We start from the raw sequence: 18,294 nt of genomic DNA, 5'->3' as shown, positions 1-18,294 counted from the left end.
GCGAAATTTTGGATTGATGACTCTGACTTTGTTATCTGTTGAAATTGACATTCCTCCATTGGAATACAAGGTTTATTGTTAGGTATATCAAAATTTTCATTCTTATCTACTTGCTTGTATATAAATGATTTGTATTAATTTATATAATCAGACTATTATGATAAATTTGCAGCTTATCAACGCCTTCGATCGAGATTTGAGAGTACGAGGATGTGAATCTTTGATCTTTGAACTAAGATCTATACGGTATGTGTTGGAAACTCCAGACATTTTGATCATGTTTATGATTTGAGAGTATGTAATCTTGTTACTGTGATTGATTTGTGTTTATTTGACGTGTTAGTGCATCTTGTAATCTGCTAATGATGGATTTAGAATTAAATAAAGTTTTAAGTATAATGAATTAACGATGATCATTATTGCATGTTTCAAAGTTTTGCGAATGACTGAAGACTTATTCCAAATTAGTAAATAATGCTCTGAACTATTGCTGATCATTGACTCAAAATATCCCAAACTATTATTAAACTTTGTATACCCTCAGGTATTTGGATACTTAACCTTGAAAACAATGCATATTATTTTCAAATGGCTGTTTTTGTATTTGGATATTTTGAGTCAATGAGCAATAGTTGAGGGTTAACAAGGTTATGTATCCATCCCAACATATACAAGGTAAAATAAAATTTGAGGGTATTTTGAGTCAATGAGCAATAATTTAGAGTATTATTTACTTATTTTCCCCGAGTCTTTGGTGAATGTGGATATTGATAGGTATTATTTGCCTAATAGACATGTAGTATTAGCATTGCGAATGGCGAAAGACTCATTTACCAGCCATGTTTAAGTCGTGTACTTGAAGTTCATCCTAAATTTCATGCGAAATTATCAATATCGTATGCCATATACTGATACATGATCAATTCTATAGTGGTTCGATCTGACCGTAGTTGCAAGTTATGCACTACCAAGTAGACGACTCAACTACTAATTAATTTTTGATTGCTTAATTTTATTTTGATCTAATATCTAAGTTATGGCTAAGATTAACAAAAATTTTACTTGCTCAATTTCAATTTGATTTGGGGCGTTATGAATACAATTATTAACTATCATTTTCCGTAAAATTATTCAATGATCGAGCGATATATGTGTATCTGTACTTATTGATTGTTACGTCAATAAGCCATTTACCAATCACTATCGGTTTGAATTCAATTTAGGTAACTGAACTTTTGTGTTTTCTTACAGATAAGAAAAATACTTTGTTGATTTGTTGAGGCAAAAATATTCAGAGCCAATTACCATAATAGCCATTTGATTCAGATATATGTGGCCGCCCTTTTAGCACTTATCGCTGTTGGAGGTATGGTTGATATATAAGTATTATGATCTCGAGTGGATACAATATACTCATATTATACTCCGTGAAACATAATTTGCCAGGTAGATTGCCTTTTGATTTCGTGATTCGCTCAAAATTGTTCCAAATAGCCTAAAACCGACTATAATTCGCTTTTTTGATTTGCGATTTGCGGGGCAATTAACAAATCATGTGAGACTGATTATAGTTATACGCAAAACTTTAGAGCTTGGATAGTGCTTCTTGTTTCTTGACCGGCATGTTTTTATAGCGTATAAATATTAGATACAACACTATCCGAACTTATTTCAATGGGGATGTATTAGATACATACTTATCTGTTTTTGAATTATAATGGACTATAAATATTAGAAAGACTTGTTAAATCAAGCGTGGCTTTTTAGTTATAATATAAAGTAGATTATGATGTTTGCTACTAAGGTTAATCGAAAATAATTCTTTGTACGTTATCACGTAAAAGGTAAGGATTCGTGCATTAGATCCCTCCAAATCGTGGGAGCTACTTAATGACGCCATGACCTGTTTGGCAGTCAGTATTAAATGATGAGAATAATAATAAAAATTTAGTGGAAGTTTGGTGGGAATATCTCTTTTATGACTTTTACTCTTCCAAAGCGCACAATGCTACGAAATCTTATCAATGCTTGGCTGATCATTTTTTTGTTGATCACATTTCATCATGTTGGCTTAATAAGAAGGCAGATTTAGAAAATTTCTTTGTAATTTTTTTTTTGTGTTAATTTGAATAAAGGAAGATCACAAAGAGGATTTTGATTGTGTTAATTGTCTGTTATTTTTAGAACTTTTTCTCCTTTAATTTATCTTTTCTCTTAATATATAGAGGTGTTAGTCAAAGTCCAAAAAAATGTCTACTTTCTAGTAATGTTTGTCTTTCTGCTAAATGATTTCCAATCCCGTCTTGGAACTATATCTTTAATTTCTGGGGTTCTTTATAATATTTATGATTGCTGAAAATATGGGCCTTCCACAATTAAAAAGTTTACTATTGTGAACATCACTTGAAACAAGTAGCCTATATTCTCATAATATGTATGAAATAAGTTGTTTAACTCATATGAGGTACATATCTCGGTGTCCGATGAGACCGTCTTATACAACAATTTGTGTATTTTTTTAAGCAATGGCGATACTTACTTTTCTAAGGTTCTCTTGTTCATGTTTTTTCATAAGCAATATGTAAACTTGTTTGATAATTTTTTTGTTCCTATGAGAAAGTACCGATAAAGGGAGTATTCAATTGCGTATGTTTGGGAACCTTCGTCATTCTGTATAGAAAAAAAGACTATGGACACACAATTTTGTTCTTCAGTAGCTCAAACAGTGATTTGATTTTTGATCATGTTGTCGACTCTTTTCGAATCATGATCTCGAGAATATCTTTTTAATTTGAAGATGACGCAAAAGTAGCTTTGGCGTTCTATGGTTGTCTTGATCGATTGGGTCTTACGTGAGCAATAATTTATATCTCAAGTGGGTTGTGAATTTTGTGATATTATTTCAAGTTAGAGCTCGTATGATCATGATCTGGTTTGGTTTTTATAGTAAAGGTTGTTAGCCGTTAGGTTATATCATCTATGGATGTTTATTGTTAGTAATCGCATTATTTTTTTTTAATTTTTGTAGTGCGAGTATACATGATCGATCATAGGTTTCATTGATAAGGCTTTGACATTGTTGTTTTTATTTTAGTGGATATACAAGAGTTGCGGGACAGTTTGTACGGTTCTCATAGTTTATTTATTACTTAAAATTTATTTTTACCGAATATTATATATAAGGTGAATTAAACAGGGCTCGAGCACCATTCGATATATAAGAAGGCGAAAATGATTAATAGATTTTGAGTTAGTTGACTAAAAGTTTTCTTTGTTCTTCTATGATGTAAAATTGGAGGGTTTAGGTTTATTTGATTATTTGTTAATATATATATGTGTGATGTGATATTAGGATTATTTAATTCAAATATTAGGCATGTCTTTCCTCTTATTATTTTTATTGTTTGGTTTTACAAGGATTGAAAAAGGAAATTTGGATGGAGAATTGTTTTTTAATCCCTTTGTACCCATTTTTTTAAAATTGGAAGGAAATATTTTTCTTCTACTTGTTTGTAAAATTAGATAATAGAAAATATATTACTCCTACAAAATAATTGGAAAATATTTTGTAAGAACTAATTACCAAGAAATATATTTTTTACAAATTAAATTTTTATTCTTTGTTATTGCTATAGATGTGTCTTTTTGGAGTACTAGCTGTTTTCATTCCTTCTCTTCACTTTTTTGATGAATTTTGAATCACTATTGGATGCATATACTTGTGCACTCCTTTCGCGGTCTCGATTTGTTGGTTATTAATCAAAATATTCTTACAGTTTTGATCAAAGTGTAAACAACAAATTAAAATAAAAATTAACACTTTTTCATTGGTGATCACATTTTTATTTGTAGAAATAAATATTTTCTGTATATTCTCTAGTATATTAGACGATCTTATTCTCTTTAATTATGTATAATATCATAGGGATATTCTTATTTTCCTAGGTTTGATGTATAAATTCGAGGATTATTTTATTCATGAGAATTAAGACAAAATTAAAAAACCCTGATTTCTGCTGTCATATCTTCAAGGTGTCGGTGCCAAACGGTTCAGATCTGAAAAGACTGATAAACTTTTCATTATACTCTTCATCTACCCTTTACCTGCAATGGCTGAACCAGTCAATGAAACAACACCAAACCAACTTTATACCATGGGACAAATGGATCAAATGTTTCAAATGTTCCAGAAATTTAACAAACCAAACAACCCCACAGAAAATTTATCCACAGTGCAAATTTCAGAAAAATTAAATTACAACAACTATACCAAATGGAGCTGATTAATGCAAATCGCCATAAATAGTCGTGGCAAATTGAACCACATTACTAATGAGCCTTCCAAAATAACCGATCCGGACTACCCACAATGGGCCCGACATGATTCCATTGTTATTTCATGTATTATTGAGAATACTGATATTGAAATTGTTAACCAGTTCATTGAGTATAACACTGCTCGAGACTTGTGGCAAGGCATTGAAAATCTCTTGAACAGTGGCCGAGATGAACTACAAATCTACGATCTGAGTTCACCGGCCGCCACTTTAAGGCAAGGAAATAGCACCATTGAAACATACTTTGGAAAACTCAGTATGTTATGGAAGGAAATTGACAGACGCATGCCAAATCCAATGACTTGCTCTCAAGATATCATAGCATTCAACAATTTCACACAAAGACAGAGGCAATAACAATTTCTCAACGGCATAAACGAGAATTTGTACAAAGAGAGAAGGGACTTACTTCACATGGACCCCCTGCCGACAGTGGATATGGCTTATGCCACCATTAAACGGGAAATCTCACGCCGGAAGATCATGACCGGCGTCTCATCACCGGGATTAGATCCCTCAGAGATGGGATCGGGTCTAGTAATGAAAAACAAAAACTTCCCTCGAAACCGTGAAAGTGACAACCGGCAAAAGCTTCGATGTAGCCAAGGAAGGTTGTTTCAAGCTAGTTGGGTACCCCGATTGGTGGGATGACCTACAAAAGAGGAAGGCCGCCACCAAGGCACCGGCGTATCGGACCGGCGGCAAGGCCAACCTAGCTACTACAGATCACCCGGTGAGATCACATCATCACATGAACATTCAGATATGGATATGGGAAAAGGGGAGGCTGGCATTATTGAACTCGTAACAAGCAAGAGAAAAGAGGAGAGAGAAACAACCGAGCATCACGGGGAAAGGGACACTTACAAACCCTCCCTTACTCCCTTAAATACTACCCCTCCCTCTTCCCAAAACCCTTTCAACCCAAAAAAAAAACTACCTGGCCCAAACCCAACACCTCAACCCAATCTTATTCCAAAATTTAGTCTCATGGTGCGTGGTTTATGTACATCTCCCGAAATAGGATAGAACTAAATTAGAACCTCGGGTTGCTAAGTGTGTTTTTCTTGGGTATGGTGTTTAGCCAAAAGGGTTATCGGTGCTATGATCCTACTCACAACAAACTGTACACCACTATGGATTGTGACTTCTTTGAACACTCTCACTTTCTTACTTTTTTACCCAGCCTCGATCTCAGGGGGAATGTACTAGTGAGGATCTAAGCTGGTTAATCTATCCTTTGGCAAATGATCGAGACCCAAAAGAGCAAGTAAATGTCACACAGACACTGTCACCGAAACTACAGTACCTCCACCTACTCATTCCACTGCAGTTCCCGAGTATCCTGCTGAATAGGAGGTAATCCATAACTCCCCTGATATTGATACTAACAATAATGTGATGTCTAGTGATGATGTTCCTAGGAGATATGAGTTGCCCCCTTGGAGTACACGAGGTATCCCTCCAAGGAGATATGACCCTGATTTCGAGTCTTAAAGATCTGATACCCCATTTATCAAGAGAACCATGAGCACCTATCTCATACAGTAGTTTCCATCAATGCTTCTCTCTACTCAAGCAATCTACCCAAAAATACTGACGATGCTCTTCGTGACCCGAAGTGGAAGAAAGCCATGGAAAAAGAAATCATAGCTCTTAAGAAAAATGAGACTTGGGAACAATGCACACTGCCAAAGGGGAAAAGAATAGTAGGATGCAAGTGGATATTCTCAATAAAGTATCATGCAGATAGAACCATTGAAAGATACAAAGCTCGGCTTGTCGCAAAGGGATACACCCAAACCTATGGAGTAGACTACTCCGAAACCTTCTCCCCAGTTGCTAAATTTGATACTATCCGGGTTCTCTTCTCCATTGCAGCCAATAAAGACTGGCCTCTATACCAGTTCGATGTGAAGAATGCCTTCTTACATGGGAAGATTGAGGAAGAAGTTTACATGCAAGCTCCTCGGGGTTTCTCGTATGAATACAATCAGGGGGAAGGGTGTAGACTTCGGAAAGCTTTATATGAGTTCAAACAATCTCCTAGAGCATGGTTTGGAAGATTTACTGCAGCCATAAGAAAATTTGAGTACAAACAGAGTAACTCTAACCATACTCTGTTTCTTAAGAGGAGAAATGGTCTTATCACATGCCTTGTTATTTATATAAATGACATGGTCATTACAGGGAATGATGTGAAGGAGATTGATGATTTACAAGGCCGGCTTTTTTGGAATCTGAGATGAAAGACTTGGGAAACTTAAAATACTTCCTTGGGATAGAAGTTTTAAGATCTAAGACAGGGATCTTCTTCAAATAGAGGAAGTATATCCTTAATTTATTGGCTGAAGTAGGAATGATTGACTGCAAATCAGCAGAGACACCTATAATGACAAACCATGGCCTCCAATTCGTTGAGGGAGCTGAGATGGCAGATCAAGACCAGTATCGAAGATTGGAAGGAAAACTCATCTATCTATCGCGCACAAGACCAGACATTGCCTATGCTGTAAGTGTCATAAGCAGATTCATGCATCGACCTCAAGTACAACACATGGAGGCTGTAATGAGACTCTTGAGATACTTAAAGGGAACTTGCAATAGGGGGATTTTCTTCAGAAGGAATCAACACTTGGATCTTGTAGCTTATATAGATGCAGACTGGGCTGGTGACCAAGATGATCGAAGGTCAACGTCAGGATATTTTTTGATCTCGTAGGTGGTAATTTGGTCACTTGGAAGAGCAAGAAGCAAAAGGTGGTAGCTCTGTCTAGCGCTGAAGCAGAATCAGAGGAATTGCTAAAGGGATTACAGAGGTTCTCTGGATTAGGAAACTATTGGATGAGCTAAACTATCAACAACAAGAGGCATGCAACTTATACTGTTACAATAAAGCAGCTATCAGCATATCTGAAAACCCTTTCAGCATGATCGTACAAAGCATGTCGAGATAGATAGGCACTTCATCAAAGAGAAGCTGGAAAATAAGATCATCAATCTACCGTTCATCAGATCAAAGGACCAGCTGGCAGACATCTTCACTAAAGCTGTTTCAGCAGAAGCCTTCAACACTGTCCTATGCAAGTTAGGTGTTTGTGACCCTATGACCTAACTTGAGGGGGAGTGTAGAAATAAATATATTCTGTATATTTTCTAGTATATTAGATGATCTTATTCTCTTTAATTATGTATAATATCATAGGGATATTCTTATTTCCTTGCTTAGTTCCCTAGGTTTGATGTAATTTTACTCATGAAAATTAAGACAAAATTAAAACACCCTAATTTCCGTTGTCATATCTTCATTATTTCATATTCATATTATTCCATTATTTTACACCAATACAATAATTATGCTAGTAATAATGAATGTATTCAATAATGTTTACGCAAATGGGGATGTTGTGGCCAACCACTTCCGATTTTTATTTGTGATTGGAGTATTATTTAATATAGTATAAATTTGTGAACTTATAGTTTTAATATGCTTTAAAAATTATTTTTTTTTAATCTTTTTTTATTTTCTAATTTTTCTTTTAAATATGTTATTGTTTCTTGTTAAGGAACACATTCTAGGCGTTTGTTGATTAATGCCTTTGTAAATTGTTGTTTTTTGTTTTGATGATTTTGCAAGTAATTTAATTTGAAAAAAAATTGAAATTATAAATTGATGTAAATTGATAAAATAGATGGCGAAATGTTACTTTTTCATTTCTTTTTAAATTGATGTTTCTTGTTTTGATGATTGTGTGCAAGTAATTTAATTTCCAAATTTATAATGAGACGGAATAAAAGTATAGTAAATTTTGTATCAGTTTAAATTATGGTCATGAGTTTTTTTATATAAAAGAAACAAGATAATGCATGTGTAATACAGGGCAGATGTGTAAATTATGGTCATGTTTTCTAGAACAGGGCAGATGTGTAATACAGACAGAAACGAATGTTTCAAATTTTTAGCAAGAACAGTAAAATATTGGGATTGCATAAGTCATGAAAATGCTTATTCTAGTTCGGTATTTGGTAAATAACTGATAGCTGATTGAAATGGCTAATTTGATTAGCTGATTTTATTAAGTGGTTTGACTAGCTAATTCTAAATTGGACGCTAGGAGCATTTTTAAAAAAAATTTTTTTTTTAGGAGAGGATCATTTTGTTTAAAAATAACTTGTTGATCATAAAAAGCTTTTTCAACTAGTTAATTTACTAAATAATAAGATTAAATGCTTTGACCATCTAATTTTCTATGTATCATAATAAGCTAAAATTTCCAATAAGTTATTTATTAAATAACTCATTATATTTGACTAAATAAAACCTTAGGAACAGTGCTATTTTTGATAATTTTTGGGCCTAGGGAAAAAATAAAAAAGGGCTCTTAAATAAGTAAAGTTTTAGTTATTTTTTCTCCAACTATATAGTTTAGTGGTTATGTGCTTAACAAAAAAATCTAATGTTGTAATTTGATCTATGGTAGAAGCTAGTTATGTAAATACTAATTTTTAAGTATAAGGATTAACTCAATTTGAACCCTTTTTAAATTGAACCTTAGGTGATTTCACTTTAAAACTAGCTGATTGATAAAGCATGTATTCCTCAAATTACTAATTTCATTAACATAACATTAATAAGTTGCCCAACTTAAAAACAGTGCCTACTTTACCAGTCTATCACATAGACATTAGTGTGGTTGAATATTCCTCTTGATATCCTAATAAGGCATGAAATAAGTTTATAGTTTTAACAAAGTTTTTTTTTTTTTTTTTTTTTTTTTTTTTTCCTTTCAAATGCTCCTTCGGCAAGCCATTCAACCCCTTACACAATCATCATGGCTTTGTTCTTTAAAAGATACATTGTGATCATAATCACCTTTAACATTACATGATTTAGCTCTTGCTCTAATATTTTTAAGTTTCACCTAATGTTCTAAAAAAATACTCCTAAAAAATATATTAATATTTGGATTATAAAAGAAATTTCAATAATATAATTGTATAGTGCATGGTATGTTATAACTCAACATAAATTCTATACAAATATTGGCAATCACAATCCTTATTTTCTTATATTTTACTTTTTCAGTCTCAAAATACTTGTAATAATTACTTTTTTATGCAGTCTAATATATTAATTCAATTCTTAATATCTCTAATTATTTATATAAAAAATTATAAAAATTTAAAATTAATAATTGTTACATTAAAATGAATCAAATAAGATTCTATTTAGCTATATTTTTACTTAAAAATTAAAAATAATTATAAATTAAAAATAATAGATAAATAGTACAATATATTCAATATTGCAAGTAATTTAACACAGAAGTACTACCTGTTCAGACAGCAATTACAAGTTTTTTCTGTTGAATGAAAGCAGTAATTAGTAATTAGGGTTAATTAAATTAAATAATTACATTGGTGGGATGGAGAATAGTTGGGGGTGTCTGCATGTTTGGGACATGTCTGAGGTACAACGGCACTTTACAAAATGCCCTTCGCTACTGTTAAGGGGAGGGGCCATCACCAATCACCAAAGGCTCAACTCTCAAGGCTTCAAAATTTACTAAGATCCTATTAAAATTGCAATATTTATTTTATTAATTTTCACATAAATTTTTAAAATGTTATAATCTCAATGGGAGAGATGAGTATGTGCCAGAGCAAAGAATCAATGTATTAGTTTGTTGATTTATCTTGAATCACAAATTGTTGTGAAAGACGATCTATTCGAGAGACACATTAGATATATGAGATAAATAGCCTAATTAATATAAATTAATGAGAAAATAAAAATATAAACTTCTTGTTTTGAGGTAGTTTCTTTAAGAGACGTTCTCTCATAAGAGTAGCTAATTTTGAATTCATTTGGAAAAGTTGGGTTTTTTTATATAACACGTTGTTGTCCGTGACGGTTCTAAGAATTTTTTATGGGTTTAAAATTTATCAAATTAATTAATTAGATAACTTATACTATTATCCAAAATTTCATATTTTATATAATATATAACAATTTGAGAAATCTATATATAGAGCAATTAATAAGAAAAAAAATTAAAAATTAAACATGATAATAATTAAAATACGAAAAAAAAAACAAAATAAAATACAAAAGTAGAAGAAAAAAAACAAAACTTTGAAAAATTTCTCCAATAAAATGATAACTGGCAGCAGGGGGCGACTTCTGGCAAGCGAGATGCTGGTGGCGACTATATGAGAGTTCGATACCTTGACCTTTTATAGACTATCAAAGGAGCATTTTAAAATGCATCAGTGTAGGAGCGGGTCTTGGCCTATCGTCAATCCTTTTTTATTTATAACGTATCTCCCCCAAACCCCATTTTAACATTTTTTATTTATAAGTTAAAATATAGTCATGTAAGATTTTGTTTAATTTGTCTCAATATAAGAATTATTATATTAACTTTTTATAAATTTTAATTAAAAACAATTAGAAATATTAAAGGTTAAAATGTTATCTCGATAAATATGAAAAATTAAATAGGTTGAATAGGAGATAGTTTATTAAGTCACCCCAAATTTAAATTAATGTCTTTGTCTGTTAAAAGGAGCGAAGAATAATGGTCCAAATGACATTATTGTGTACTTATTTAAGTTTTTATTTTTTCACGAAGGACATAGCTCATAATCGTATCTTGTTTGTGGTCCTAAAAGAAGAGTTTCTTTTTCTTTTCTTTTCTTGGGTATCCAAAAACTTTAGGCTTCGAGAGTTGATCTTTGAACTTTAAAGTAGTCTTGAGATTGAAACCCAAGTATATGCTTGCATGAAGAAAAACTCCAAAAAAGATATTTTAATAATTGTAAATTAGTAATCTAACCGCCTATTTATTTCTTGATACTAAATAGTGGAAATGAAAATAATTTGTAATGAAAAAAATTTCATCAAATGTGTTATGTTATTTTCATGGTAATAAGGTATAAAACTTTGATCATAATAAAAATTTGTTCATAATTTTTCATTACCATCTAATATTATCTTTCCAATAGACTGCAGTAAGCATAAACTTTGTAATAAAGTAGAATAACAATAACTGAAATTATGGCTGAAAATATTTCATAAATTGTATTATATCATTCCCATTGTCATAATAATTGATGTTGCTCACCCACTAAAGTCTAGCATACCTCGTTTGTCTTGTCTATATTCAAATAGATGAATAATTTCAACTTTCATTTATCCATAAAAAATATTTATACTTTTTGATTAATTATTAATAATTCTAACTATAACATGTATTTACTCAAAACATTCTCGTTAGACTGATGACACGAAAAAAAATTCTTTTTTAAAAAATAATAGAAAAATAAAGAACAGTATAAAAGAAACACATTTATCAACTTCCCCATCTCTGCCTAATGCCCAACCCCACCTTTTTATTAATGTTTTCTTCAAAAGACTTTTTTTCCTTTTTTACAAAATTAGCTATTACGGCTAAGTCATAGGTTTTTTTACAAATACACCCATAGTTAAAATCATAAAAAAAAAAAAATAAAAGATAAAATTTATTTTTAATGGATGGATGAAATTTAGGGTAAATAATCTCAATTTTTTTAAAAAACAACAATACTAGTTATAGTTGTGCTCATATACGAAGATTTCAAATTTGGATAAGTTTATTACTGTACAATAGGAATGATTATAGGTCGAGTTTCAATTAAGTGTACTAGACTCAGATTTAGACCCATTAATTTTTGATGAGCTCGAACTCGGATCCTAAGGGTCTAAAAATTTTAAACTCGAACTCAGACTTGTCGGATTTGATGAGTCTAGGATCCTAAGTGGATGCTAATTTGATTATTTATTTTCAAACTTTTAACATTTTAATTGATACTAAAATAGGGCAATGGGCTATATATAATTCTAATGAGTTCAAATAAATATGGAATATGTTTAGATTTTAAAACGAACTTTATATCACAAATTCTTACTTGAGACCGTTTTTTATAAAGACAACTCTCAAAAGCCAAGCTCAAATCTAATTTATGTTAATTTAAAAAAAAATTGACGCGTGCGTGTAAAGTGGAATGTGAAAAGTCACATAATATATTTGGGGTTATAACAAAATTTATTTGGGGTTATAACATAATATATTTGGTGTCATACCAGCATATATTTGGAGTTATAACATAAATACATAATTTATTTGGGGTTATAACATAATATATTCGAAGTTACAACAATATATATTTGAGGTTATAACATAATATATATGGGGTTATAACAACATATATTTGTAGTTATAACATTAATGTGCTTGGGGTATAGTATTATATATTTGGGTATATATAATGATTTGTGTTTAGGGTTATAACATTATATAGTGGGTAGATAACATTATATATTTGGATATATAATGGTCTGTGTTTGGGGTTATAATATTATGTATTTTAGGGGTTTTAAATTATATAGTTGGGTATATAATGGTCTGTGTTTGAGGGTATAGTATTTTTATAATACCAAATATATTATGTTATAACCTTAAATATATGTTGTCATAACTCCATATAATATATATATATATATATATATATATATATATATATATATATATATATATATATATATATATATATATATATATATTATAACCTCAAATATATATTGTTATAACTTTAAATATATTATGTTATAACCCCAAATATATTATGTTATAGCCACAAATATATGTTGTTATAACCCCATATATATTTTGCTATAACCTCAAATATATATATATGTATTGTTATAACTTCAAACATATTTTGTTATAACTCAAAATAAATTATGTTATAACCCCCAAATATATGCAGGTATAACACCAAATATATTATGTTATAACCCCAAATAAATGTTGTGATAACTCCAAATAAATGTTGTTATAACGCCAAATATATCATGTAACTTTTCACATTTTACTTCATACGCGCGCATAAGTTTTTTTTAAAAAATTAACATAAGTTAGATTAAGGCTAGGCTTTTAAAAGCCATCTTTACAAAAAATGGTTACTCAAAAGAGCGCCTAATTTTATATTAATTTCAGATTGTGTAATAAATTGGCTGTAGAGGTCTGAGTCATGAATTAGGATCTGAAGATTTGGAACTCAAAAAACCAAAGGTCATAGACCCAAACCTAAATCATTTATTTTTATTAAGCCCAGAATAAGATCCAAATTTATTAGGACTCAAAAAATAGACTCAATCCCTAAAATTAAAGGCAAATCTGGGCCGTCTTATATCAATAACCATCCCTGTTCTACAATAAATTTCTCAACGAAATTTCCAAAAATATCATCATTAACGTTAGATGTAACATATGTGAGCAAGTAGCAATACAATTTCATATTTATGGCCCAGAAATCGTACGGGCCGCAAAATCAGAACTCAAGAAACTGGGGCTAGTCTAGTATTATATCAAAAATTGGGCTACGGGCATGATAAACTTGCCTTAGTTGTTACTCTTGAAAAAATATCATGAGCTCTCTTGAGAAATCGTCTTTTATAAAGACGGTTTTTAAAAGCCCAACCTAAATCTAATTTATATTAATTTAAAGAAAACTATTGCTGAAATCAAAGCGCGTATGTCAGGTGAAATGTGAAAAGTCACATAATATACTTGGGGTTATACAATATTTATTTGTGTTAATAACATATGACATTTAGTGTTATACTAGTATATATTTAAGGGTTATAACATAATTTATTTGGGGTCATAATATAATATATTTGAAGTTATAACCCCCTAAAATATGTTGGTATAACACCAAATGTATTATGTTATAACCCCAAATAAATATTGTTATAACCCCAAATATATTATGTGACTTTTCACGTTCCACTTAACACACGCGCTTTGATTTCAGTAATATTTTTTTTAAATTAACATAAATTAGATTTGGACTGGGCTTTTGAGAGTTGTCTTTATAAAAGACGGTCTTAAATAAGAATTTGTGCTTCAGCTAATCTCTGGAGAGACATTCAAGCCCAACCCATTAAAGATTAATGTCTATTTACCATATTCTTAATGCTTACTTACATTATCCTTAATGCTTACTTACCATATTTTTAATGCTTACTTCAATATATTAAATATCTACTTACATCATTCTTAATGCTTGTTACAATTTTTTAAAATATATAATGGGCTGGCCTAATTAGAGATGATCTCTTACAAGAATTTATGTTATAGAAAAACGAGTCCAATAGATCACATAGGGTTCAATAGAATTTCCAGGCTGGGTAAAAATTTTGCAGGACTAGAGTAAGGACTCTAGCAAGTCTTTCTCTCAACCTGAATCTTATTGATCTTATTTCTATTTGGCATACCTTTTTATTTATTCAAATTCAATAAAGTATTTTAATAGTGCACCTCTAATATGAAAACCTAAGTCCACCAATACACCCAATTAGGACAAATCAAAACATTTTTTATTACTATTTGAATAATAAATAGTTAATTAAATCATTTTAATATCAAAAATTATGTTTGTGTTAGATTATATAATATATTTTAGAGTCTCAACTATTAGGTTAAGGTTTTGGTTGAAATGATTTTTTGACATCATTAAAGTCAGCATGACAAAAGATTATAAGTTCGAAACTAACAGTACTAAAACCTATAACCTAACACAACTATTGATTATAAATATAATAATCCATAAAATTATTGTAAAAAAACAACAATAAGTTGATTTGTATACAATTTGAATCCTTCATAGGAATAAACTATTCCTAGATAATATTGTGAATTTGTCTTCTAATATTCTCATAATAATCCCCTACTCATCTTCTCTTTTCCTTCACCTTACCAAGGGAAATAGAGTGCACCTCTTCCATATTTGGATGTAGGACACCTCTTTCCCTTTCTTTTCTTCTTTTCTTCTTCCCCTTTCCTTTTCTTCCATTACGTCAACCTTTCCTTTATAGAATCACTTCAAAAATGGAAGGTAAAGTACTTTTTAGCAAATATGAGCTAGAAAAACTCTTAGGAGAAGGAAATTTTGGAAAAGTTTATAAGGCAAAAAACCTCACAACATTAGAAATAGTTGCCATAAAAATGATCAACAAAGATGAAGTGAAGAAACATGGTATGATAGAACAAGTTAAGAAGGAAATCCAAGTTATGTCTCATGTTAAACACCCTAATATCATTGAGCTTAAAGAAGTTATGGCTACAAAAACTAAGATATATTTAGTATTGGAATATGTTGGGGGTGGTGATTTATATACTAAAATTGTCGAAAATGGAAAGTTTGATGAAAATCTTGCTAGGAAGATCTTCCAACAATTGATCATAGCCCTTGATTTTTGCCATTATCATGGTGTTTGTCACCGCGATCTTAAGCTCGAAAACGTTTTAATGGACTCAAATGGTGAAGATTTGAAGATTTGTGATTTTGGGTTAGCAACATTTCTTGGTGGGCATGAGCAAAATTATGATTTTGAGGATGTTCTTCTTTATACTGCTTGTGGTGCAATTGCTTATATGGCACCTGAAATTATAAGGGGTGATAGGTATGATGGAAAAAAGTGTGATATTTGGTCATGTGGGGTCATTTTGTACACTTTACTTGTGGGTTATCCACCTTTTCAAGATGAAAGTAGAACAAGAATGTTGTGGAAAATTAGGGTCGGGAAATTTGATTTTCCATTAGGGTTCTCTAAGGAAGTTGAAGATTTGATTAAAAAGATTTTGGTACCAAACCCTAGTGAAAGAATTGTTATGTTAGATATTATGCAACATCCTTGGTTTACAAAAGGGTTGAATAGATCATGTGAAAATGATTATTCAAATTTGTTTTGTTCTTCTCCTATATCTTCTTTTAATGCCTTTGATTTTGTGTCATCAATGGGTTCGGGTTTGGATCTATCGGGTTTATTTGAGAGTACTCATAAGAGAAAACTCAGTTCATTGTTCGTGTCCAAGTGTTCGACTAAAGAAGTTGTTAAGAAAGTGGAGATTATGGCAAAAGAGTTGAAGTATGAAGCAAGAAAAGAGAAAGAGTCAAGGGTGGTTTTGAGAGGTGAAGTGGGTAGACGAGGGCGGTTGGTGGTGGTTGTTGAGGTGTTTCGAGTGTCGTCCGAGGTTAACATTATTGAGTTTACTAAGAGGGTAGGGGATTCTATTGAATACTTGAAGTTTATGGAGGAAGAAGTAAGGCCGGCAATGAAGGATGTTGTTTGGAAATGGCAAGGAGAATGGTCTATTGTGAAGAAAAATAGTGGTGGGAATGTAATAAGTTTTCCTAAGTGGAAGTGGTGTTAGTTTGTGTTGACCTAGTGACTTTATACATGTAGAATGTGTTTTGAATTGGGAACTATCCCTTGATCACATCTCCATAAGTTTTCATATCAATTTATTTTTAAGTCGATTAAATCGAAACAGTCATATAATTTTAAATCATTATAAATTGAGCATGTTATATACTTATGTTTAACCTACAATTTGAGCATGTAATAATATGTGTAAATGAGATCATTGTTAGTTTGTGTTGATGATTGATTTTATACATATGGATTGTAATGTAATTTGAGGGAGTTTGATAAGGAAATGTCATATATTATATTGGTTTGCTAGGCGATTCTCGAGTTGAGGGGCTTTCTTTAATTGCGACCTTCTCGTGATGAGAGTATTGATCTGCCTCTTTTTCCACCTTTTTCAGATCCTGCCTTGTTGAAATTTATTGGGATAATGATGATAATATTGTCCACTAGACACTAGCTGAATTATATTAAACTATATTTGAATCGAAATTATCATATAACAATCAAAGGATAATAATTATTATCGATTATTTCCGATCATTTCAAGTTGAACATGTTATATACTTATGTCTAAAATACCAGTTAGTAAATAATGATATGGTTTAAGAAAAAATGATATGTTATTTTCTTGCTTGTGGTATCACAAATTAGTAAAAAGAATGAGCAATTTATTTATTTTGATTCTTTGATGTAATAATCCACAAGAGTAATTGTCATGTCCCTTGGAGTTGGTATATCCGGACATTATTCTCAACAGGAAGTGCATGTATAAGATAATAATAGATATTTTATCAGTATAATCATAGCTTACGTATTGTCTGCAAATATGTTTAAAACAACTAATGGAAAATAGTTAAAAATAAATTAATTTTTGTTTGATATGTTGAAAATAAAGTTAATTATTAATTATTTTTAAATAAATCAATCGATTCGGTATAATTGCTGAAAATAAACTTAACTATTGTTTAATTTTTTTAATAAATCCACATATTCAGTATAATTGCTGAAAATAAGTTTAACAATTATTTAATTTTTAATCAACTCTCTAATATATTTTGTATAATTGCTGAAAATAAACTCAACTATTATTTATTTCTAATTACTTGAGTTGCAAAGATGTTTTAAACATACTTTATTGCCATGATTTATATACCAAATACTATACACAGAATTAAGGACATCATAAATATAAACTAAAATGGTTTATTTAATTTAGATGAAAACACCAATAATGGATTAATAATTAAGGAGACAAGAGTATTGATTAGTTGTCCTCATAAAAAAGTTGTCATCATGCCTTAAGCTAACCAAATTCCCCAATCAATTAATAATATGTGTAATGTAGGAGAAATAATTGTACCATATTTTGTTTATTTACTCCACCTAATTATTCTTTTAAAGTCCTCAATTACAAGTGGCAATCAACCAATGAAATATCTACAAAAATGATGGTTCATATCCAATGGATGTTGAACATTTTTAATTAATTAAATATAATATTTTTTTTTATAAAGTAAGTTGGGGAATTAAAGGGGATATAAGAAATATGGTACTTAATTCAACTCTGAATTGATTTAATTTTGGATTCGCCTAGCACTTCATTAGATTCTTTTAATGAAATTTATAATAAAATTAATAAATTTATAAAATTTCTACAAAATAATGCTGATATTTAGTTAGCATACTAGATAGTGC

The 18,294-nt window shown here is 30.6% G+C and overlaps 1 protein-coding gene across 1 annotated transcript; it reads left to right on the top strand.

Annotated features, from left to right (window-relative positions):
* The first annotated feature begins 15,037 nt into the window (after positions 1 to 15,037).
* Positions 15,038 to 16,952, top strand: LOC130804629 (CBL-interacting serine/threonine-protein kinase 25-like). The gene has a single exon (XM_057669141.1). The coding sequence runs from the start codon at positions 15,275 to 15,277 to the stop codon at positions 16,598 to 16,600; it is 1,326 nt and encodes a 441-aa protein (XP_057525124.1). The 5' UTR covers positions 15,038 to 15,274; the 3' UTR covers positions 16,601 to 16,952.
* The last annotated feature ends 1,342 nt before the right edge of the window (positions 16,953 to 18,294 follow it).

Source organism: Amaranthus tricolor, chromosome 17, assembly GCF_026212465.1.
Source record: "Amaranthus tricolor cultivar Red isolate AtriRed21 chromosome 17, ASM2621246v1, whole genome shotgun sequence".
Taxonomy (NCBI): domain Eukaryota; kingdom Viridiplantae; phylum Streptophyta; class Magnoliopsida; order Caryophyllales; family Amaranthaceae; genus Amaranthus; species Amaranthus tricolor.
This window is presented reverse-complemented; position numbering and strand designations above follow the sequence as displayed.

Excerpts from the sequence above, each read along its gene's own strand:
- LOC130804629 (XM_057669141.1), top strand. The coding sequence starts at position 15,275 with ATGGAAGGTAAAGTACTTTTTAGCAAATATGAGCTAGAAAAACTCTTA.